The sequence below is a fragment of the Gobio gobio genome, assembly GCF_949357685.1.
Source record: "Gobio gobio genome assembly, chromosome: 23".
Classification (NCBI taxonomy): domain Eukaryota; kingdom Metazoa; phylum Chordata; class Actinopteri; order Cypriniformes; family Gobionidae; genus Gobio; species Gobio gobio.
In genome coordinates this window covers 24,435,880-24,454,041 of record NC_137119.1, presented here as the reverse complement: position 1 = coordinate 24,454,041, position 18,162 = coordinate 24,435,880, and the positions used below count along the sequence as shown (strand labels likewise).

Genomic DNA, 18,162 nt, shown 5'->3' with positions numbered 1-18,162 from the left:
TTCTCTCTCGATCAGGCCAAGAAAAGCCTTTAGAGCAGGAAACCAATGATTCGAAGCATCCAGAAACGATTAACCGCTACGGCAGCATAAACTCATTGGACTCCACCGCCTCGTCAGGCATCGGGAGCTACAGCACGCAGATGTCCGGGACGGACAACCCTGAGCAGTTTGAGGTCCTCAAACAACAGAAGGAGATCATAGAGCAAGGCATTGACCTGTAAGCCATTACGTTGGAATCAAAAACATGAAATCAATCTCTGCACTATACATGCTGTTGACAAAATTACTATCAATAGATATTTGTATGGAAATTGCTTAGTTTACCTATCTTATACCTATCTATGTCCAGTCCTGCCCCAACCCCAATTAAACATGCCTTAACCAGCTGATTAAAGTGATAGTTCACCCAAAAATGAAAATGTTGTCATCATTTACTCACGCTCATGTTGTTGCAAACCTGTATGAGTTTCTTTGTTCTGTTGATCACAAAATCAATTATTTTAAAGAATGTTTGTAGCCAGACAGTTGACGGTAGTCATTGACTTCCATAGTATTTTTTCCTACTATGGAAGTCAATGGCTACTGTCAACTGTTTGATTACAAACATTCTTTAAAATATCTTTGTTCAACCGAAGAAAGAAACTCGCGCAGGTTTGGAACAACGTGAGGGTAAGTAAGAAAGGAACAATTGATGATAGGCTGTTGAAATATTAGGAAAATAATTGTGCATTGGGTGTGCATTATTTTTCAATAATTCAACAGCCCAGAGTCAATTATTCTGCTTGTACTACGGTTATCACACCTCAAAACATTGTTCAGATGGTTTATTTCAAGACATTTTGTCCTTAAAACGCTTTTGTGTGCAGGACTAATTTCTTACACATCTAAACCCAAGCCTCTGTTGCTAATTCCAAAACATAATTTTAGAGCTAGTAATGGAGGCTTGAGCCACTGATAGCAGACTAATGCGGTTATTAATGCAGTGAGTTATTAGAGAGAGAGAGTGTATGTGGATTACCTCAGTTTCTACGTCTCTTTCAACAGTTTTCGGCAGCAGCGTCTACTAGTACGAAACTGTAAGAACGATGCCTTAATTACCTCGCTAGTGACAAATGTCATGTAGCTTTTAAGTTGCTAAACTATTTTACTCTTAAAATCATTAGAGCCGCACTGACAACACGTTTCTGTGCGAGTGTGTGTGTCCGTACTGTATGTTTACGTGTTTGAGTTGGAGAGCAGAGAGTACATAATAAAACGTAATTTTGTGGTAAAAAAACATGGAAATAATTAGTTGTTTTTATCCTATTGTTTACTATATTTATTTGCTTGGTCAGTGTTGTTTTGGGTTTTGGTTCTTTTGCTGTTGTAGGCTGTATAGACAGACATTTGAAATCATTTGGTTGAGTGATATGCAACTGTAACGTTAGTTAACGGGGAGGAGAATATCGGTTCACAACGATGTTTGTGGGTGCACGACATTATACGGGGAAGAAAACAGTATGGTGCTTAATTTAGTCCAGGAGCTCCGGTTGGATGATGTGCAGTTTGCAGCATATTTTAGACTTAACAAAAGTCATTTTGAAGACCTGCTACAAATCATTGTTCCGACACTAGCACAATTTGTTGATATACCGGCACCTTCTCTTTTTTTCTTGTTATGGAAACCATTCAGGTCTTGCTACTCGCTTGTCATTGGTCAGCTTTCAAAAAGGCGCACCAGAAAAGTTTACAATTTTTCAACTTAAAAAGACACTCTGAGCTGCAGAAAAAGACGTTGGCGTTTTAAAAAAGCACTCAATTTTTTTGAAAACACGGTTTACTCCATAGGATTATAATGTAAAATAGACACTGGCAGCTTCAAAAAAGATGTCAACTGTGAACACGCCCTGAACACATTCATCAACCAATCAGATTTTAAACATTCAACAGCCCCGTAGTATAAGTGATGACAATTTTCGTTTTTGGGTGAACTATACCTTTAAGGTCTTCAGGCATACTAGAAACTTACTGGCAGGTGAACTAATCTCTTCAGGATGTCGGCCCTCCAAGTGCAAGTTTAGATATCTTAAAGGGTTAGTTCACCCAAAAATGAAAATTCTGTCATTAATTACTTACCCTCATGTTGTTCGACACCTGTAAGACCTCCGTTCATCTTCGGAACACAAATGAAGATATTTTAGTTGAAATCCGATGGCTCAGAAAGGCCTCCATTGGCACAATGCACTGTACACTCTCAAGACCCATAAAAGCTACTAAAGTCCATCTCACTACAGTAGTTCTACAATAATTTTATGAAGCGACGAGAATAGTTTCTGTGCGCAAAAAACCCCCTAAATAACGACTTTAGTGATTACCGATTTGAAAACACGGCATCATGAAGCTTCGAAGCGTTATAAATCAGTGAGTCGATTCAGCAGTTTGGATTGCCAAAGTCACGTGATTTCAGCAGTTTGTCGGTTTGACACTCGATCCGAATCATGATTCGACTCCCTGATTCATAACGCTTCAAAGCTTCATGATGCTGTGTTTTGAAATCAGTCATCACTAAATAAGTCGTTATTTAGGCGTTTTTTGCGCACAAAAAATATTCTTGTCACTTCATACATTTATTGTAGAACCACTGTAGTGAGACGTCTTTAGTACCTTTTATGGGTCTTGAGAGTGTACAGTGCATTGTGCCAATGGAGGCCTTTCTGAGCCATCGGATTTCAACTAAAATATCTTCATTTGTGTTCCGAAGATGAACGGAGGTCTTACGGGTGTCGAACGACATAAGGGTTAGTAATTAATGACAGAATTTTCATTTTTGGGTGAACTAACCCTTTAAAGGTTAAGTGTATAAGTTTTGTAGCACTATCAGAACCAATTGGAATTAATAAAAATAATTGCTTACAAATAGTTTTCATAAAAACACTTCCCCATCTACCAGACAAACGGGTAGTCCCGCCTCGAACAGTTGAGCCAGTAGTTGAAATGTTGGGCTCAAACAAACAGAGCAATCTAAAAGGGTTCATATGGATTCCTGAGGAATCCAATTTCACTTGATCTTTTGAGATAAAAAGTCTACTATGAAATTCTACTGTATCTTTTGGACTTTTTTCCCCCAGTGAAAAAAGATACAGTGAAAATGGCTCGTTCTGAACTTTTGCAACTTTCACTTGTCAGATGGATGATAACACCTTCAATTTAAACATAACTGCCCGCATTTAGACTTCAATAACAGCTATTTGGTATTCAGAAACAAAAGAATAAAATTGATCAAAGTGTGTAGCACCTACAACTCTGCATTTCCTTCTCAGGAAACTGTTAAAGTGCAACTACCATTTTGTTTTATAATAGGGCTGTCAAAAGATTAATCGTGATTAATCGCATCCAAAATAAAAGTTTGTGTTTACATAATATATGTGTGTGTACTCTGTTAATTATTATTTATATATAAATACACACACATTCATGTATATATTTAAGAAATATTTGCATGTATATACTGTATATACATTTATATAATCTATAATATATATATAAATATAAATGTTTTATATATAAAAATAATATTTTTTTCTTAAATATATACATGCTTGTGTGTGTATTTATATATAAATAATAATTAACAGAGTACACACACATATATTATGTAAACACAAACTTTTATTTTGGATGCGATTAATCGCGATTAATCTTTTGACAGCCCTATTTTATAAATAAAAGCAGCAAAAACCACACATTTAACAGTGAGAGGGAGGTGACAAAACAAAATTATGACTCTTTTTGGTGCAAACACCTTTACTAACATCATAACATCAGGGGAAACCATGAACCCTTTCACAGACAAAAACACACTGCAGTGCAGACGTTACCTTCAGAATGCAAAATGTGAATATGTTGATCATATGTTCTATTTACCACAATGCACAGGTTCAACAAAAAACCAAAGAGGGGCATTCAGTACCTGCAGGAACAAGGCATGCTGGGAACCACGCCCGAAGATATCGCCCAATTTTTACATCAAGAGGAAAGGCTTGACTCTGTAAGTCATTGTTTACCTGCAATATTTTCCCTTGCCATGTTTCTTCCCTGTACTGTGGCCTAGATCCAATCCATTTTTACATTACAGCAGTATACTGTAATAAAACTCTCTGTAGCTGCAGGGCTTCCTGAAAAACAAAGTAAAAAATATAAAATAAATTAAGACGCTCCAGACAAGTGTTACCAAACTTCCACTTAGAGATGATTTGATCCTTCAGTGTGATGAATTGGCAACTCATTTGCTCGTTCATCCAGCCTCAAAAGACTAGCAGTAATGGGTAAAGACAGCCCCTTATATCTGCCCTAAAATTAGGGCACTTCAGCCGAACAGCCCTCAACCTCCTGAATGACTTGAGATGTGTGTGGAATACTTTGAGAGACGTTGCATTTCAATGATGCTCAATGATTTCTCCAGTCAGTAGTGTCTGTCAGTGTGGCTTTAGAATATAGCATGGAGCATGTGTTTTTGAGTTATAAAACATGATTTTTCTGCTATTTATTTCTCTACCTACACAATCAATATGTGACTCATTCGCTCTTCTGTTTCCAACATGACAGATCCAGGTAGGAGAGTTTCTCGGAGACAACGATCGCATCAATAAAGAGGTTATGTATGCCTACGTCGACCAAATGGATTTCCAGGGCAAAGACTTTGTGCCAGCGCTGCGCACGTTCCTCGAGGGTTTCCGTCTGCCCGGAGAGGCCCAGAAAATCGATCGACTGATGGAGAAATTTGCTGCTAGATATTTAGAATGCAACCAAGGGTGAGTGCGCCGATCCCCATCTGTTTCAACAGATTAACTTACATCTCTAATTATGCCGCAAACACTGCACTCAGTCGCTGTTTGTCTCTTTTATCTCTCTCCTTAGGCAAACACTCTTCGCCAGCGCAGACACAGCATACGTCCTCGCGTATTCAATCATCATGTTGACTACAGATCTACACAGTCCGCAGGTTAGTGCACCGAGTGCTGATTGTTCACTGAAATCTTCAGCGAATGCAGGATGCATTTTCTTTTCATTCCCGAGTCTATGAATGTTAATGTGAACGTCGGAGCTGGAAACGGCTGTTTGGCATTCAATCTTGATATGCGAGCGGAATAGCTAAATCTAGGGTGATGGATGTTTCTGAAACGCAACAGAAAACAAGAGGAAGAACGTTACTGATCTGTTGTTTCCTTTATCTTGGCACAGGTGAAGAATAAAATGACGAAAGAGCAATACATCAAGATGAACCGAGGTATCAATGACAGTAAAGATTTACCAGAGGAGTATCTCTCAGCCATTTATGATGAAATCGCAGGGAAAAAAATATCTATGAAGGAGACAAAGGAATTACATATCAAGTCAAATAAGCAAAGTGAGTATTTGGCATACCGACAAACATGGTGACAATATCATAGAATCAAATAAACTTTTGAATCATGTGCATAGAAAAGCTACGATTGGCCAAATGTCTTTTTGCTTGATGGGGTCATGGCAGTCCTTATAATTATTTTACAATAATGACTTGTAGACTGTACATCAGTGGTTCCTCTACCAGGGGGCCGGGGCCCACTCGGGGGCCTTAACAAAATTGGGGGCATCCAGATTACTTAAATTCATTTAAAATACGATAAAACAAGCTAAAAATCTGGATATTTGGCTTTTTTTATATGAATGTAATTTAAATAATTATTAAATTAGTAATCAGTATAGTTATTTATAATTTGTATTATATGTTTCTTTTTTTTTATAATTAACCAATAATAATTTATAATTAAAATAAAACAATTAAATAAATAACTTTTATATTTAAATACAAGCTATTGGACTTCCAAGCGAACAAATGAACATTTATGTTCTGCTGTCTCTAGAGATATAAGGAGTATTCTGATATTTTGAGGTGTGGTTTGTGTTAACTGGTGGAGCTTTTGCTACTGTCTCTGGATCAGGTGTGGCCAGTGAGAAGCAGAGGAGGCTTCTGTATAATGTTGAGATGGAGCAGATGGCAAAGACAGCCAAGGCTCTGATGGAGGCTGTGAGCCACGTTCAGGCCCCCTTCACCAGCGCCACCCACCTCGAGCACGTCAGACCAATGTTTAAGGTATTCTGTGCATGCACATACACATACATGTTTAAGATCTTCTGTGCATGCACTTCCACATGCATTCTGTTTGGATGCACATACCCATCCCATATTTTCTTGATCTCTCATAGCTGGCCTGGACACCCTTTCTGGCTGCGTTCAGCGTGGGTCTGCAAGACTGTGATGACACTGAGGTGGCTTCTTTGTGTCTTGAGGGAATCCGCTGTGCTATCAGGATAGCATGCATCTTCAGCATTCAGGTAATTTCACACATTGCATTAACCGTGGAGAGGTCATTTACTAAAGCCGAGAAAGGCCTAGCATTTGCTTGCATTACTGTTCAGTCTCTGTCTGAATAAGCCATTTTAAAAACTTTAAAAACAAAAAAAAAAGGAATAGTTATTATCCTTTGTGTCATTCCAAACCTTCTGTGGAACACAAAAAAGATATTTTGAGGAATGTGCATGTTGCTGTTTTCCATACAATTACAATAAATGAAGATTAGAGCTGTAAAGCTTCAAAAAGAATGCAAAAACATTATAAAAGTGGTCCATATGACTACATTCCAAGTCATATGGTAGCTTTCAGTAAGAAACAGACCAAACAGAAACCCTCCGAAAGGTTTTTGTTCTCTTTTGATTCGTTCCAGTTGGAGCGAGACGCATACGTTCAGGCTCTGGCCCGCTTCACGTTGTTGACGGCCAGCTCGGGCATCACCGAGATGAAGCAGAAGAACATCGACACCATCAAGACCCTCATTACAGTGGCTCACACGGATGGAAATTACCTAGGAAACTCCTGGCATGAGGTGAGCACTTGCCAAACCCAGCCCTTTGATTGGCCTGCATAGTTCCTATGCGCTGTGATCGGCAGATTTTGAGAGGTGTTATCATTCTCTCTGTGTGCGCTGCAGATCCTGAAGTGCATTAGTCAGTTGGAGTTGGCCCAGCTCATCGGAACAGGAGTGAAGGCTCGGTACATATCAGGAACCGTACGGGGGAAGGAAGGCTTCATCACCAGCACCAAGGAACAGACGTCTGATGAGTACCTGGGCTTGGGTCAGTCAATCACACTTCACACGAGCAATAACGATCATCTCGTTATTACTGAAAATGTTTGTTTCAGAAAAAGCACAGTTTAATAATTAAATGATTTTAAGAATTTAAGATATTAAATGATATGATGTGGATAAATGAATAGCTAAATGTTTAGATTTTTTTTTCTCTCCATTATTTAGAATTTTGGACTTAACAGATGAAAAGGATGCAGCATGGCAATAATTAAATGATTTTAAGATTATATTTATGTTGATAAATCCCTGAAATGTTTAACATGTTTAAATTAATAGATAGTTTTTGTACAGTTGTCAGATTTTTTACAATTTAGTTTGTTTGGTCTATAAAGTGAGTATGATATTGAACATGTTTGACAAAATATTGACTGAATTTAAAAAGACAAAAACTGTGACATTTAACACAAGCACCATCTGCATTGCAGCTTTTCCTTTTGCCATTGCATCATCAAAACGTTTTATCTAAAGCTTAAATATGATCCATTAAGATAGCTTTATCATAATCCAGTATAATTATCCAGCAGTGTGAAAATAATCCAACTGTGCTTTTTCTCACAATAGGAGGGAACGTTGATCGCAAACAGATCGCAAGCATTCAGGAGTCTATCGGGGAGACCAGCTCACAAAGTGTGGTAGTCGCTGTGGACCGGTATGATGGTTATCATTCATTCTGATGAACCTCATAATGTAACAAACACTAATATGCTCCTGGAATGTTATTAACGCAAATATTCTTCACTGCAGGATATTCACAGGCTCTACCAGACTTGATGGAAATGCTATTGGTAAGTACAAGACTTCGCATTAACATTTATGCATTTGGCAGACATGTATATTTAAGACTTACACTACTGTTCAAAAGATTTCTTTTAGAAGTCTCTAATGCTCACCAAGACTGCATTTATTTGATCATAAATACAGTAAAAACAGTAATATTGTGAAAAATTATTACCATTTTAAAATAAAGGTTTTCGATTTCAATATATATTGAAATGTAATTTATTTCCATATTGCAAAGCTTAATTTTCAGCATCATTACTCCAGTCTTAAGTGTCACATGATCCTTTAGAAATTATTTTAATATGCTGATTTTAGTGCTCAAGAAACATTTCTTATTATTATCAATGATGAAAAGGTTGTGTTGAGAAATATATATATATATATATATATATATATATATATATATATATATACATACATACATACATACATACATACATACATACATACATACATACATACATACATACATACATACATACATACATACATACATACATACATACATACATACATACATACATACATACATACATACATACATACATACATACATACATACATACATACATACATACATTCATTCATTCATTTTTATTTTTTTAAGAATTGTTTCATGAATTTAAGCATTTATTTGAAATTAGAAATCTTTTGTAAGATTTTAAGTGTTTTGCTAGGGGTGTGACGAGACTCGAGACACAAGATTGGGTTCACGAGAACGAGACAAGATTTTTGCACAGTATTTCTAAGAAATCCTCAATGACAAAATTCATGACTGGAAAAATAGTCTGCGGGAGCATTTTGAAATGTTTTAACTAATCATCTTGTAATGAATGTCATTTCAGTTTTACTTTCTGAGTATGAATGATCAAATGCATTGAAATACAACAATATACAAGCACTGTAACAAACAAACTCAACTGATTGGCTCTTCAGATCTTACTGTACATGAATTATGAGCTCCCAGAACTTCTGACTGAGGCTGCATGTGACCTCCTAATTGAAGTCCTTGCCACAAATTGAACATAGTAACAAAAAGAAAAGTTTTTTTCTTAGTCTTATTAAATGCAAACCATAAGTGCAACCATAATCAAAGTACTCTCTCAATATTCAAAGTGCAAACAAAGACTAACAGAGAGCAGAGCTAAGTTATAACTACACAGCCCAGCCTAAGATAGCTTTGATATTGGGAGACTGTAATTTGCGTGCATCAGGGAGACAGTGTTAATTTTGACAGCAAATTTTGATTTAGTTTTAGTCATATTTTAGTCACCTGAATTGTTTTTAGTTTAAGTCTAGTTTTAGTTGACTAAAATCTAATGAGTTTAGTTAAATTGTAATACATTAAGCATTTAAGCATTACATAACCAACTGTCACTTGACCTGACATTTTGACATCATTTTGTTTTTGACATTAAAAATACACGAAAGCTCAATTCACTTTTTTGTTTGTTTTTTTTAAAAACATCTATATAGTTTTTGTAACTTTCTATTTCTGTTTTAGTTAGTAGGCCATATCAGGTTAAGCCAAAGCTTCAAATTAGTTTTATTTTATTTTTTTAATTTCAGTTAACATTTATTTAATTTAAAGTAATGAAGATTTTTTTTTAATGGTTTTAGTGAACTATTATAACCCTGATACTTAATTGAATATTTGTCAAATACTGGTCTTTCCTCCTGACTATAAATTAAATGGGAATGAAATCAAATACAGTTTATTGTGTAACCAAAAACGAATATATAATGCGTGACTTTTAATTATAAACAAGCTCGAAATACACATTGACTCTTATTTTGAAATGCGCCTTACTATTGCAGTTGCAGGATGCTTCAAGTTCAGATGAGGGAGATAAAATATGCATTTTTACAATCGTCTAAAACATATTACTATATAAACCTCGTAAAGTAAACATTGTCATTATTCATCAGCATTAGTTCATAAACAATTGCCTGGCATAAATGTGCGCTATTCATTGATTGAACCGCTCTGGAGCGCTGTATTGGGGATGCGTGAGCCTGTAGAGTGCGCAACAGCGCCGTGTTTTCCAGCGGTTAGATCAGCACGCTCAAATCAAATGTGCGCATCTGTTACACAGGATATCAGTTTTGACTGGATCTCTTCCCTAATCGTCCCTCCCTAACATTTTCGTCTCGTTTTTATTTGTTGACGAAAATGACAGTTGATTTTCATCTTAGTTTTTGTCATCCAACACTAGTTTTAATTTAGTTATCGTCTCGTTTTCGTCAGTGAAAAAAGGTTGTTGACGAAAATTGATGAAAATTATTCGTCAACGAAATTAACACTGCAGGGAGCTCGCGTTTACTTTCGCTTTCGATTCACGATCGCACGTACGCTGTGTATAGGGAGCGGCGGTGCTGAGCGTGCATCCTACAAGATAAGACATTTATCAGACGCTTGGCTCTGTTGCGCATGAATCCTCCGCCATGGTCAACTTCTGTCAATCTTCTCACCTTACTCTCGTCACATTATCAGTGAACTGTGATTCCTGCAGCTCAGATGCAGTCGCACACAGAGCAGAGCAGACGTTTAAAATAGTTTAAAATTGAAGCGGCCGTTAATCCAACTGAATTAAATGGTTTTTATTTCCATATAAAAGCAAAGCTATAGTGTAGGATGTAATGTACACGTAGCGGTGGCATGTTCTATGCTAATTTCACCCTCACTTTATTGCGATATCGCGAGACAGCTTTTCGACGAGAAATCTCTTCCCATTTTAATTTTGCGAGATCTCGTGGCACTTGTCAAACCCCTAGTTTTTACTGTCACTTCTGATCAATTTAATGCATCCTTGCTGAATTAAAGTATTAATTTCTAAAAAAAAACGAAAAACTTTTGAACAGTAGTGTATATTGCATTCAAACTGTATTTTATCAGTATTTGTTTCTGGGATTCAAACCCATGACCTTAACGTTGCAAGCGCCACACTCCTTTCAATTCTGAGAAGATTTAAGTGACACCTTATTGTGTCTTGCAGTGGACTTTGTCCGATGGCTGTGTGCTGTATCGATGGATGAATTGGCTTCCCCTACACACCCTCGAATGTTCAGTCTGCAGAAGATCGTGGAAATATCGTACTACAACATGGGTCGTATCAGGCTACAGTGGTCCAGGATATGGGAGGTTATAGGGGATCATTTCAATAAGGTGAGTTCAAAGCAGCCACCAAATCAACGCTGGAAGGAAATCAGTCCATGAAGAGTGTGTGTCTCGGTGGCTTTGTATGATATCAGAGAAATCTAATGACGCTTTTAAATTTCACTCTGCCTGCGGGAGGGCATATCTAATAGATTGAAGAAGAGCCGAAAATGAAAACACAGCACTTTCGTTGCTTTAATGTTCCCCGTCTCTTTCACTCTCTGTTTTGGCCCAGGTCGGCTGTAATCCCAATGAGGATGTTGCTATTTTCGCTGTGGACTCTTTGAGGCAGCTATCCATGAAATTTTTGGAGAAGGGGGAGTTGGCCAATTTCAGATTCCAGAAGGATTTCCTCAGGCCGTTTGAGCACATAATGAAAAAGAACAGGTGAGCGTGTCAATTTACACTGCGATTAAAGTGAAATATCACTTAATAACGCAGGTCAGACCTTCATATATAGAGTGTCAGTTGAATAACCAAACAAATTGTAATGAATGCATGGTTTGACGTACAACTGTGCAAGTCTTGCCTTAAGAGAGGTTAGAGGCGCAAAGCTTGTTTTGAGCGTAGCTGTTTTTCTCTCTCAGGCAGATGTACTGCTTCTAAATGTCATCTTCTGAAGGGCTCTGTTCTGGATTCAGGAGACTGGAATGCCTTGCATCCACATATTTTTTTAAATCTTCATGTCATGTTCAGTGTCTTGTTTACATATATAAAATGTTCTCCTTTTAAGTGTTGGTAAACATTTTTGATCATTCAGGAAATGTATTGTAGACATAAACAAAGGTTTGGTTTATTAATCTAGCTACATTACATTAGGCTGACAAGATGTTGGGTCTGGGAACACACCATTGGCAGGGCTCAATCCGAAGGGCGGGAAAAACGGTTGTCTTTCAAATTCCCTCTGCACGCAATAGGATAGCGCTACAACCAACCAGAGCAACGAAGAAGGTGAAGCGGAGCTAGTTGATAAGATTAAACTTTCGCCGTATCCGGTCGACAAAACTGCGAACACATCTACCTTTCTTAAGAATGACTTCAGTGCTGTTCTTTGTTCTTTTCTCAAAGAAAAGCTTAACTCCAAGTCTTCCAAAGCCGATTCGAAAGACCGCTGTTCGCCAGCTTTTTTGTTTACAAGTAGCATGCGGAACCGCCGCAACTCTGCCGTCATTATGTTAAGCCCGCCCACCAACTAAATACACGATATGATTGGCCTGACCAGAGTTTAGTTTTTCCTGCTCGGTCGCAAGCCAACGGAGACTTGCTAGACGCCCTGGCTGCAAATTAGATTTGCTGCCACTAGGGTGCATCTAGATTTCTAGACTAACATTACATAGTTCTAAATTCCTTTCTTTAACATGCTTGGTGTATGGAACCATTGAGAATAACTAAAAAAAATGTAATCAAGTGACAGTAGATCCATAGTGTAACTTTTCCAAAGTCAAACTAATTTTCTGAAAAGTAGGCACTGCCTTAAAAGTAAGTTTAGTTAATCAGTGTGTTACGATCACTTTATTAAAAATAATTATTTTAGGATTATTTATACACTATTATAGCATTCATTAATATTGTGAATTTGATTTGTTTTTATATTTTCAGGTATCATTTTAGTTTTAGTGATTTGGGTATTTGATTTTGTCATTTTTATTAGGGTTTTTTATTTATTTATTTATTTTTATCTACCTTTGAATATAACTGAAATAAGTTTTTATGTAAATTTTTTCATCACATTTTTATATATTATTTGATTTCAGCTATATTTCAATTGAAATTTTAGTTTTAGTTAACAATAACAACACTGGTTATGAACAATTAATTTTAATAAATTGCTTTTAAGATTCACATTGTCATCACTCAGTATTTGAATTTTGTAGTGAAAAACATTTTATTAAATGCTGCTGTTCAAATTCAATTATGTAAAGTATTTCAGTTTTATTTTGTGTACATTTAGTACATTTTCAAATATGATGCTTCCAACTTCCAACATTAAATTTCTCATTGCGCCAAAGTAGCTAACTACTTTTTCGAAAATGTAGCCTGACTACTTTAAATTATATGCAGCATGGCAATCTTTACTTTCAAAGTAGCTTCTTCATCACTGCTATATTAGCTCATATGGACCCTGCAGTACTCATTAGGCTTAGTGAGTGAACACACACACACACACAGACACACACACGGTGTCAGAAGCCATCATGACTAAACTCCATGACTGATGGAGAAAAATGAACTTGTCTACACACGTTTGCCCCTGCAGAATGAGATGAAGAGAACGAGTGTGTGTATGTTTTTTTCCTGCTTTATTCACATGCTGCTTCTGTATCTACAGATCTCCTACCATTAGGGACATGGTGGTCCGCTGCATAGCCCAGATGGTCAACTCTCAGGCTGGGAATATTAGATCAGGGTGGAAGAACATTTTTTCTGTGTTTCATCTCGCTGCCTCCGATCAGGATGAGAGCATAGTGGAGCTGGCCTTCCAGACAACTGGACACATCGTCAGTAAGTGCCTCCATGGAGATCAAGGATACTCTGATTTAGGATACAAGACAGGAATAAATATTTAAGAGGCTTTCGTAATACACTGGGGTTCAATAGTCTGAGACCACAATTATTTATTCTTTTTTTTATTATTATTATTAAACCTGGAAATAAACAGAAAGTTTTACCACTTGAAAAGATTGAACACATAATAAAAAATCATAATATGGTTATACGAATCACAACATTGTTTCATTTATTATGAAAATGTTTGGTTTAAATGAGAAAAAGCTAAATTGAAAATTTTCACTGGTGGATCAACTTTTAGATTTTACTTTATATTACCTGCAATATATAGTTCAAGTACATATTTTATTTAAAAAATATATATTTTTTAAATTTAATTTAATTACCTTTTTTTTCTGTACACTATATTTGTGCCAGAAAGTGATTTAGTTTAGAATAATTTATATAATTATAAATAAGTTATTTAGATTTGATATTTATGGTATTTATTATTTATCATTTCCATACTTATAATTACACAGACTGTTTTTGCTTTTGAGCTTTAAAGGTGCAGTGTGTACATTTTAGTGCCATCTAGCGGTGAGGTTGTGAATTGCAATCACCCACCGCTCACCCCTCCCTTTCGAAACACATAGAGATGCTACGGTGGCCAACACAGGACAAAAATGTCGTCATCGGAGAGCACAGAGAGTGACTAGCGCTCTGTAGAGAAGTTTTCCGTTTAGGGCTACTGTAGAAACATGACGGCACAAAATGACGATTTCACTGTAAGGGGACCCGCGGTGTACGTAGCTAGAAATGGCTCATTCTAATGTAATAAAAACATAACGGTACATTATTTAAGATCTATATACACCACTGAAACAGTGTTAATTTTGACAGCATATTTTGATTTAGTTTTAGTCATAGTCTTTTGACTAAAATGCCATTTAGTTTTAGTCATATTTTAGTCACCTGAATTGTTTTTAGTTTTAGTCTAGTTTTAGTCGACTAAATACATACGATTTTAGTCGACTAAATCTACAGTAGATTTAGTCTCGTAAAATCTAATGAGTTTAGTTAAATTGTAATACATTTAAGCATTACATAACCGACTGTCACTTGAACTGACATTTTGACATCATTTTGTTTTTGACATGTAAGGCCCGTGAAATTGGTCCAATCTGCCGGTTCGCCAATACACAGGGAAGGTCACACGTGTTCTGTCCTTATTCATGCAAAGTATTGGTTGGTTAAATTTGTCATATATTAATCATATATTTACTCGTTTATTTCATCTGACTCCATAAATGAAAGGTTTTAATAATATCTGTGCCTCACTAAAAGTGAGCGAATGTTTGACTATTCCTTTTAACCATCAAGTGAACAAAGTCAAAATCAGTTTGAATAATCAAATGTAACAATTTATTATGTCAGGTAAATGTATCATGCCAATTCCATTATCAATTCAAAGATAATCGATACGAAACATCAAATGCTCAGGATTAAGTAAAGAGAAGATGTTCACCCAACTTTAAGAAGTACATGAGGCTGAGAGATTTCTCCCTCAGCCTCACGGGCCGACCTCAAGTACAGGAAAGGCCTCGAACTCTCTGCTGCATCTCCTTAAATAGCCAGACCTCTTTTACATGGAAACATGTGCTAACAAAAGAAATTTACATGCAGTGGTCGCACCTTAATGGGGGTTGGTGAACATTTGCTTGAGATAACCACCTTCTTTTCTAAGTCAGTTGTCCATAAATTCTTAAAACCTTATTACCTTTTATTTTATCTATCTGGATATGAGATATCTGTACCACTCACTTTGAGACATTTCAAATGACACCAAAAACATAACAGTCAATGATAAAACATTCACATTAAACCATATTCTTGTGTGAGTTATTAGTAGTTTGTGGAAGTGAGGTTGTGTGGGGACCCTTTGTCTCAGAATAGGGCCTCAACCAGTATTTTCAGTCTTACAGATTCCCTCCTTGATCCCGTGGGTCACATTCTGATGAACACTTACGGGGTCACAGTAAGACGTTTGTTATAATCCTTGAAGATGCAGCACAAAAATTGTTTTTGCAATGTTGGCATCTGTAGAAGCTCAGTGGGCTGTGTTCACCTGCAGTACACCTGTTCTCACCAGGTGTATAGCTTGAGTCCGGCAGGTGGATGGATGCGTTCAGGTTCTCTTCCTGTATTCCTGTGACGTGAGCAAAGTTCATAGAGTCAATCTGGACCTCTTGTGACTTGATCAGTTAACGTGTCATTCCTTCATGGGGAAACTTCCGCTTCCCTGGCACCTTCTCAACGATGAGGATCTGACCCTGTGGTCTGGGCAGACCTCAGTGGATGAAGGGGTTCTCCTTTGACACCTGAAAAGCATCTTAAATGTCCGATTCACGATTGAGCACATATATGAACTTACAGTCGTAAGGAAATGCATAGGAATGCATAATGCAAAATCATGTCATGTTCAATGTAAAATACCATGTTCATGTCAGCAAATGTGAGTGGTACATTTGGTCTCATTAATTACCTGATTTTTAATTACCATTCCAATAGTACTCCTATAGTGGGTCAATGAAGGACAAAGGAAGATCTTATAAGCTCTTATCCTGTTTCTAGAAATATTTCAATAAATGGCATTCTAACAAATCAACCAGTGCTGGGTTAAATCAACATTTCATGAAGAGTGTCAGCTAAATTTTGGTCTAACCAAACATAGAGATTCAATTGAATTGATGTCCAAAAACATTGTTGTGAGTAAATCAAAATAAGTTTCAGAAATTAAAATCAAAAGATTCAGAAATGTTTTCTGAATTACTCAAAGAAATAAGCAGAAATCAAAATTAAAATCAAAATAAGTTTCAGAAATGTAGCAAGTGGTCGGTGTAAACCAATCAATGGTTTTGTGTGAGAGTGTTTTTTAGAATGTCAGAGTGTGTGTGTGTGTTACATTAGTTGGCAGTTTGTTGTGAATAGCGTATGCTGTTCTTTGTGTCTCTGTTAGACAATGATCATGAGATCAACTCCACCCTGTGTGTGTGAAGCTATCTGGTCTACCCCAGGTGATGATGCTGTGAGGGTATAGTGATGGAGGGGTGTGTTCAGTGTTCATGTCTAGGAGATGGGTGGAATCTAATCTATAACAATTGTGTTGCAAATTTCGATCCAGTTCTAAACTGGGAGGTCATATTTATGCAGTGATGTGACAGTGTGACGTGTGAAAAGGCCTTTTATAATGTCTTTTCACCCATCTCCCGAGTCTCAATTCCGCTGTCATGGATTTGCTCCAGGTGGACTCCACCATTTTGCAGAAGTAAGCCTGAGACAGAAAACAGAGGAGAGCGAACCACAGATAATTCCAATATTTTAAAGCATTAAATTCAGACGTGTGGAATTCTTTTACTTGTTCCATTATCATGTAAGTTGCCATTTTAATTCCAGATGTCACATGAAACCGAGTTTCATTGACCAAGTCTGAATTGTTTATTATATTACATTTAGTTGTTGCACAATTGTTTGCTATTACCTGTGCCACAATTCTAGCCGTGTTTTTTAACGGTGAAAAATAAATGCAGACCTCTACCCTTTTTTGGCACTGGGTAGCACACAAACGAAATTCTGTTTCAGAAATTGACGATTTCGAATTGACGAAAGTCACACTTCTACAATTATTGTCCTGCTCGGCGAATGTAATATAATGTTTATTATAATTCAAGTTATAATATAATTATAAGATCTACATTCGCTGTTTCTCTTTTTTCTTTTCTAGGTTTCAAATACCTTTTCTTCTCATTTAGTCTTTTTAAATGGCTATTTTAACGTTTGATTCTTCCATTTACTCTTTTTAATTTGTATTTTACCCGCTCAATTTAGGAAACTATATCGCTCCGAGTTCCTCACCAAGGTCTCCTTAACAAGTGGTCAGTTCCGAAGATCAGGAGCTGAGGCAGTTGGCTAAATATCTAGGACTTTGCCGTACACGCGCAACAATCAAAGATATATTATATAGCCCCCTTGGATGCCCTTCAAGAACTCAATTCAATCTTATCATTAAATTAGAACCGAAGTCATCGGAAGCGTCCAAGCTAGGTTAACCTAGTCAGACTAACCCTTCCCCTCATCCGAGTCGCCCGCACACTCCCTGATATCAGTTATTAGCCGTCGCTAACCTCTGACGCACCCTTGTAGCAATATACGAATCCATTAATCTTATTTGGGAAAAACAAATCTCAGAGTAATTCAGAATAAATTCAAACGTGAGAATTTATGATTTTTGTTCAAAATTCAGAGTTGTTACGTTCTCTGACGCGTCTCTGGAACGTTGAATATGACAAGGTTTTGTTTTCAGATAGACACACGTGTTTAATTCAGTTTACACAGGACACATGGCCTAGAATACAACATCTACAACCTTTTTACCTAAGTGTTCCAAACTTTTGACATAATAGCATAACTTAGGGTCTATGCCATTATTATTGTTCTCTTGTACAGTGTGCATACTGCCAGTTGTTTCGCCTGGATGTATTTTAAGTTGGTACCAGGCGGTTATGTTGTGCA

At 36.8% G+C, this 18,162-nt stretch overlaps 1 protein-coding gene across 5 annotated transcripts in view; it reads left to right on the top strand.

The window, feature by feature from the left end:
* Window positions 1-18,162, top strand: part of arfgef1 (ADP-ribosylation factor guanine nucleotide-exchange factor 1 (brefeldin A-inhibited)) — a 97,150-nt gene that overhangs the window by 62,043 nt on the left and 16,945 nt on the right. For 3 of the 5 annotated variants that reach the window (XM_079806582.1, XM_079806586.1, XM_079806583.1), the window contains 14 exons: window positions 16-217; window positions 3,916-4,027; window positions 4,585-4,790; window positions 4,897-4,981; window positions 5,221-5,386; window positions 5,961-6,112; window positions 6,226-6,354; window positions 6,702-6,902; window positions 7,008-7,152; window positions 7,728-7,815; window positions 7,911-7,951; window positions 10,943-11,112; window positions 11,339-11,490; window positions 13,433-13,605. In XM_079806582.1, coding sequence (XP_079662708.1) covers window positions 16-217; window positions 3,916-4,027; window positions 4,585-4,790; window positions 4,897-4,981; window positions 5,221-5,386; window positions 5,961-6,112; window positions 6,226-6,354; window positions 6,702-6,902; window positions 7,008-7,152; window positions 7,728-7,815; window positions 7,911-7,951; window positions 10,943-11,112; window positions 11,339-11,490; window positions 13,433-13,605 — 2,022 coding nt within the window. The remainder of the gene's footprint in view (window positions 1-15; window positions 218-3,915; window positions 4,028-4,584; window positions 4,791-4,896; window positions 4,982-5,220; window positions 5,387-5,960; window positions 6,113-6,225; window positions 6,355-6,701; window positions 6,903-7,007; window positions 7,153-7,727; window positions 7,816-7,910; window positions 7,952-10,942; window positions 11,113-11,338; window positions 11,491-13,432; window positions 13,606-18,162) is intronic. The other 2 variants (XM_079806584.1, XM_079806585.1) reach the window with 1 other exon arrangement.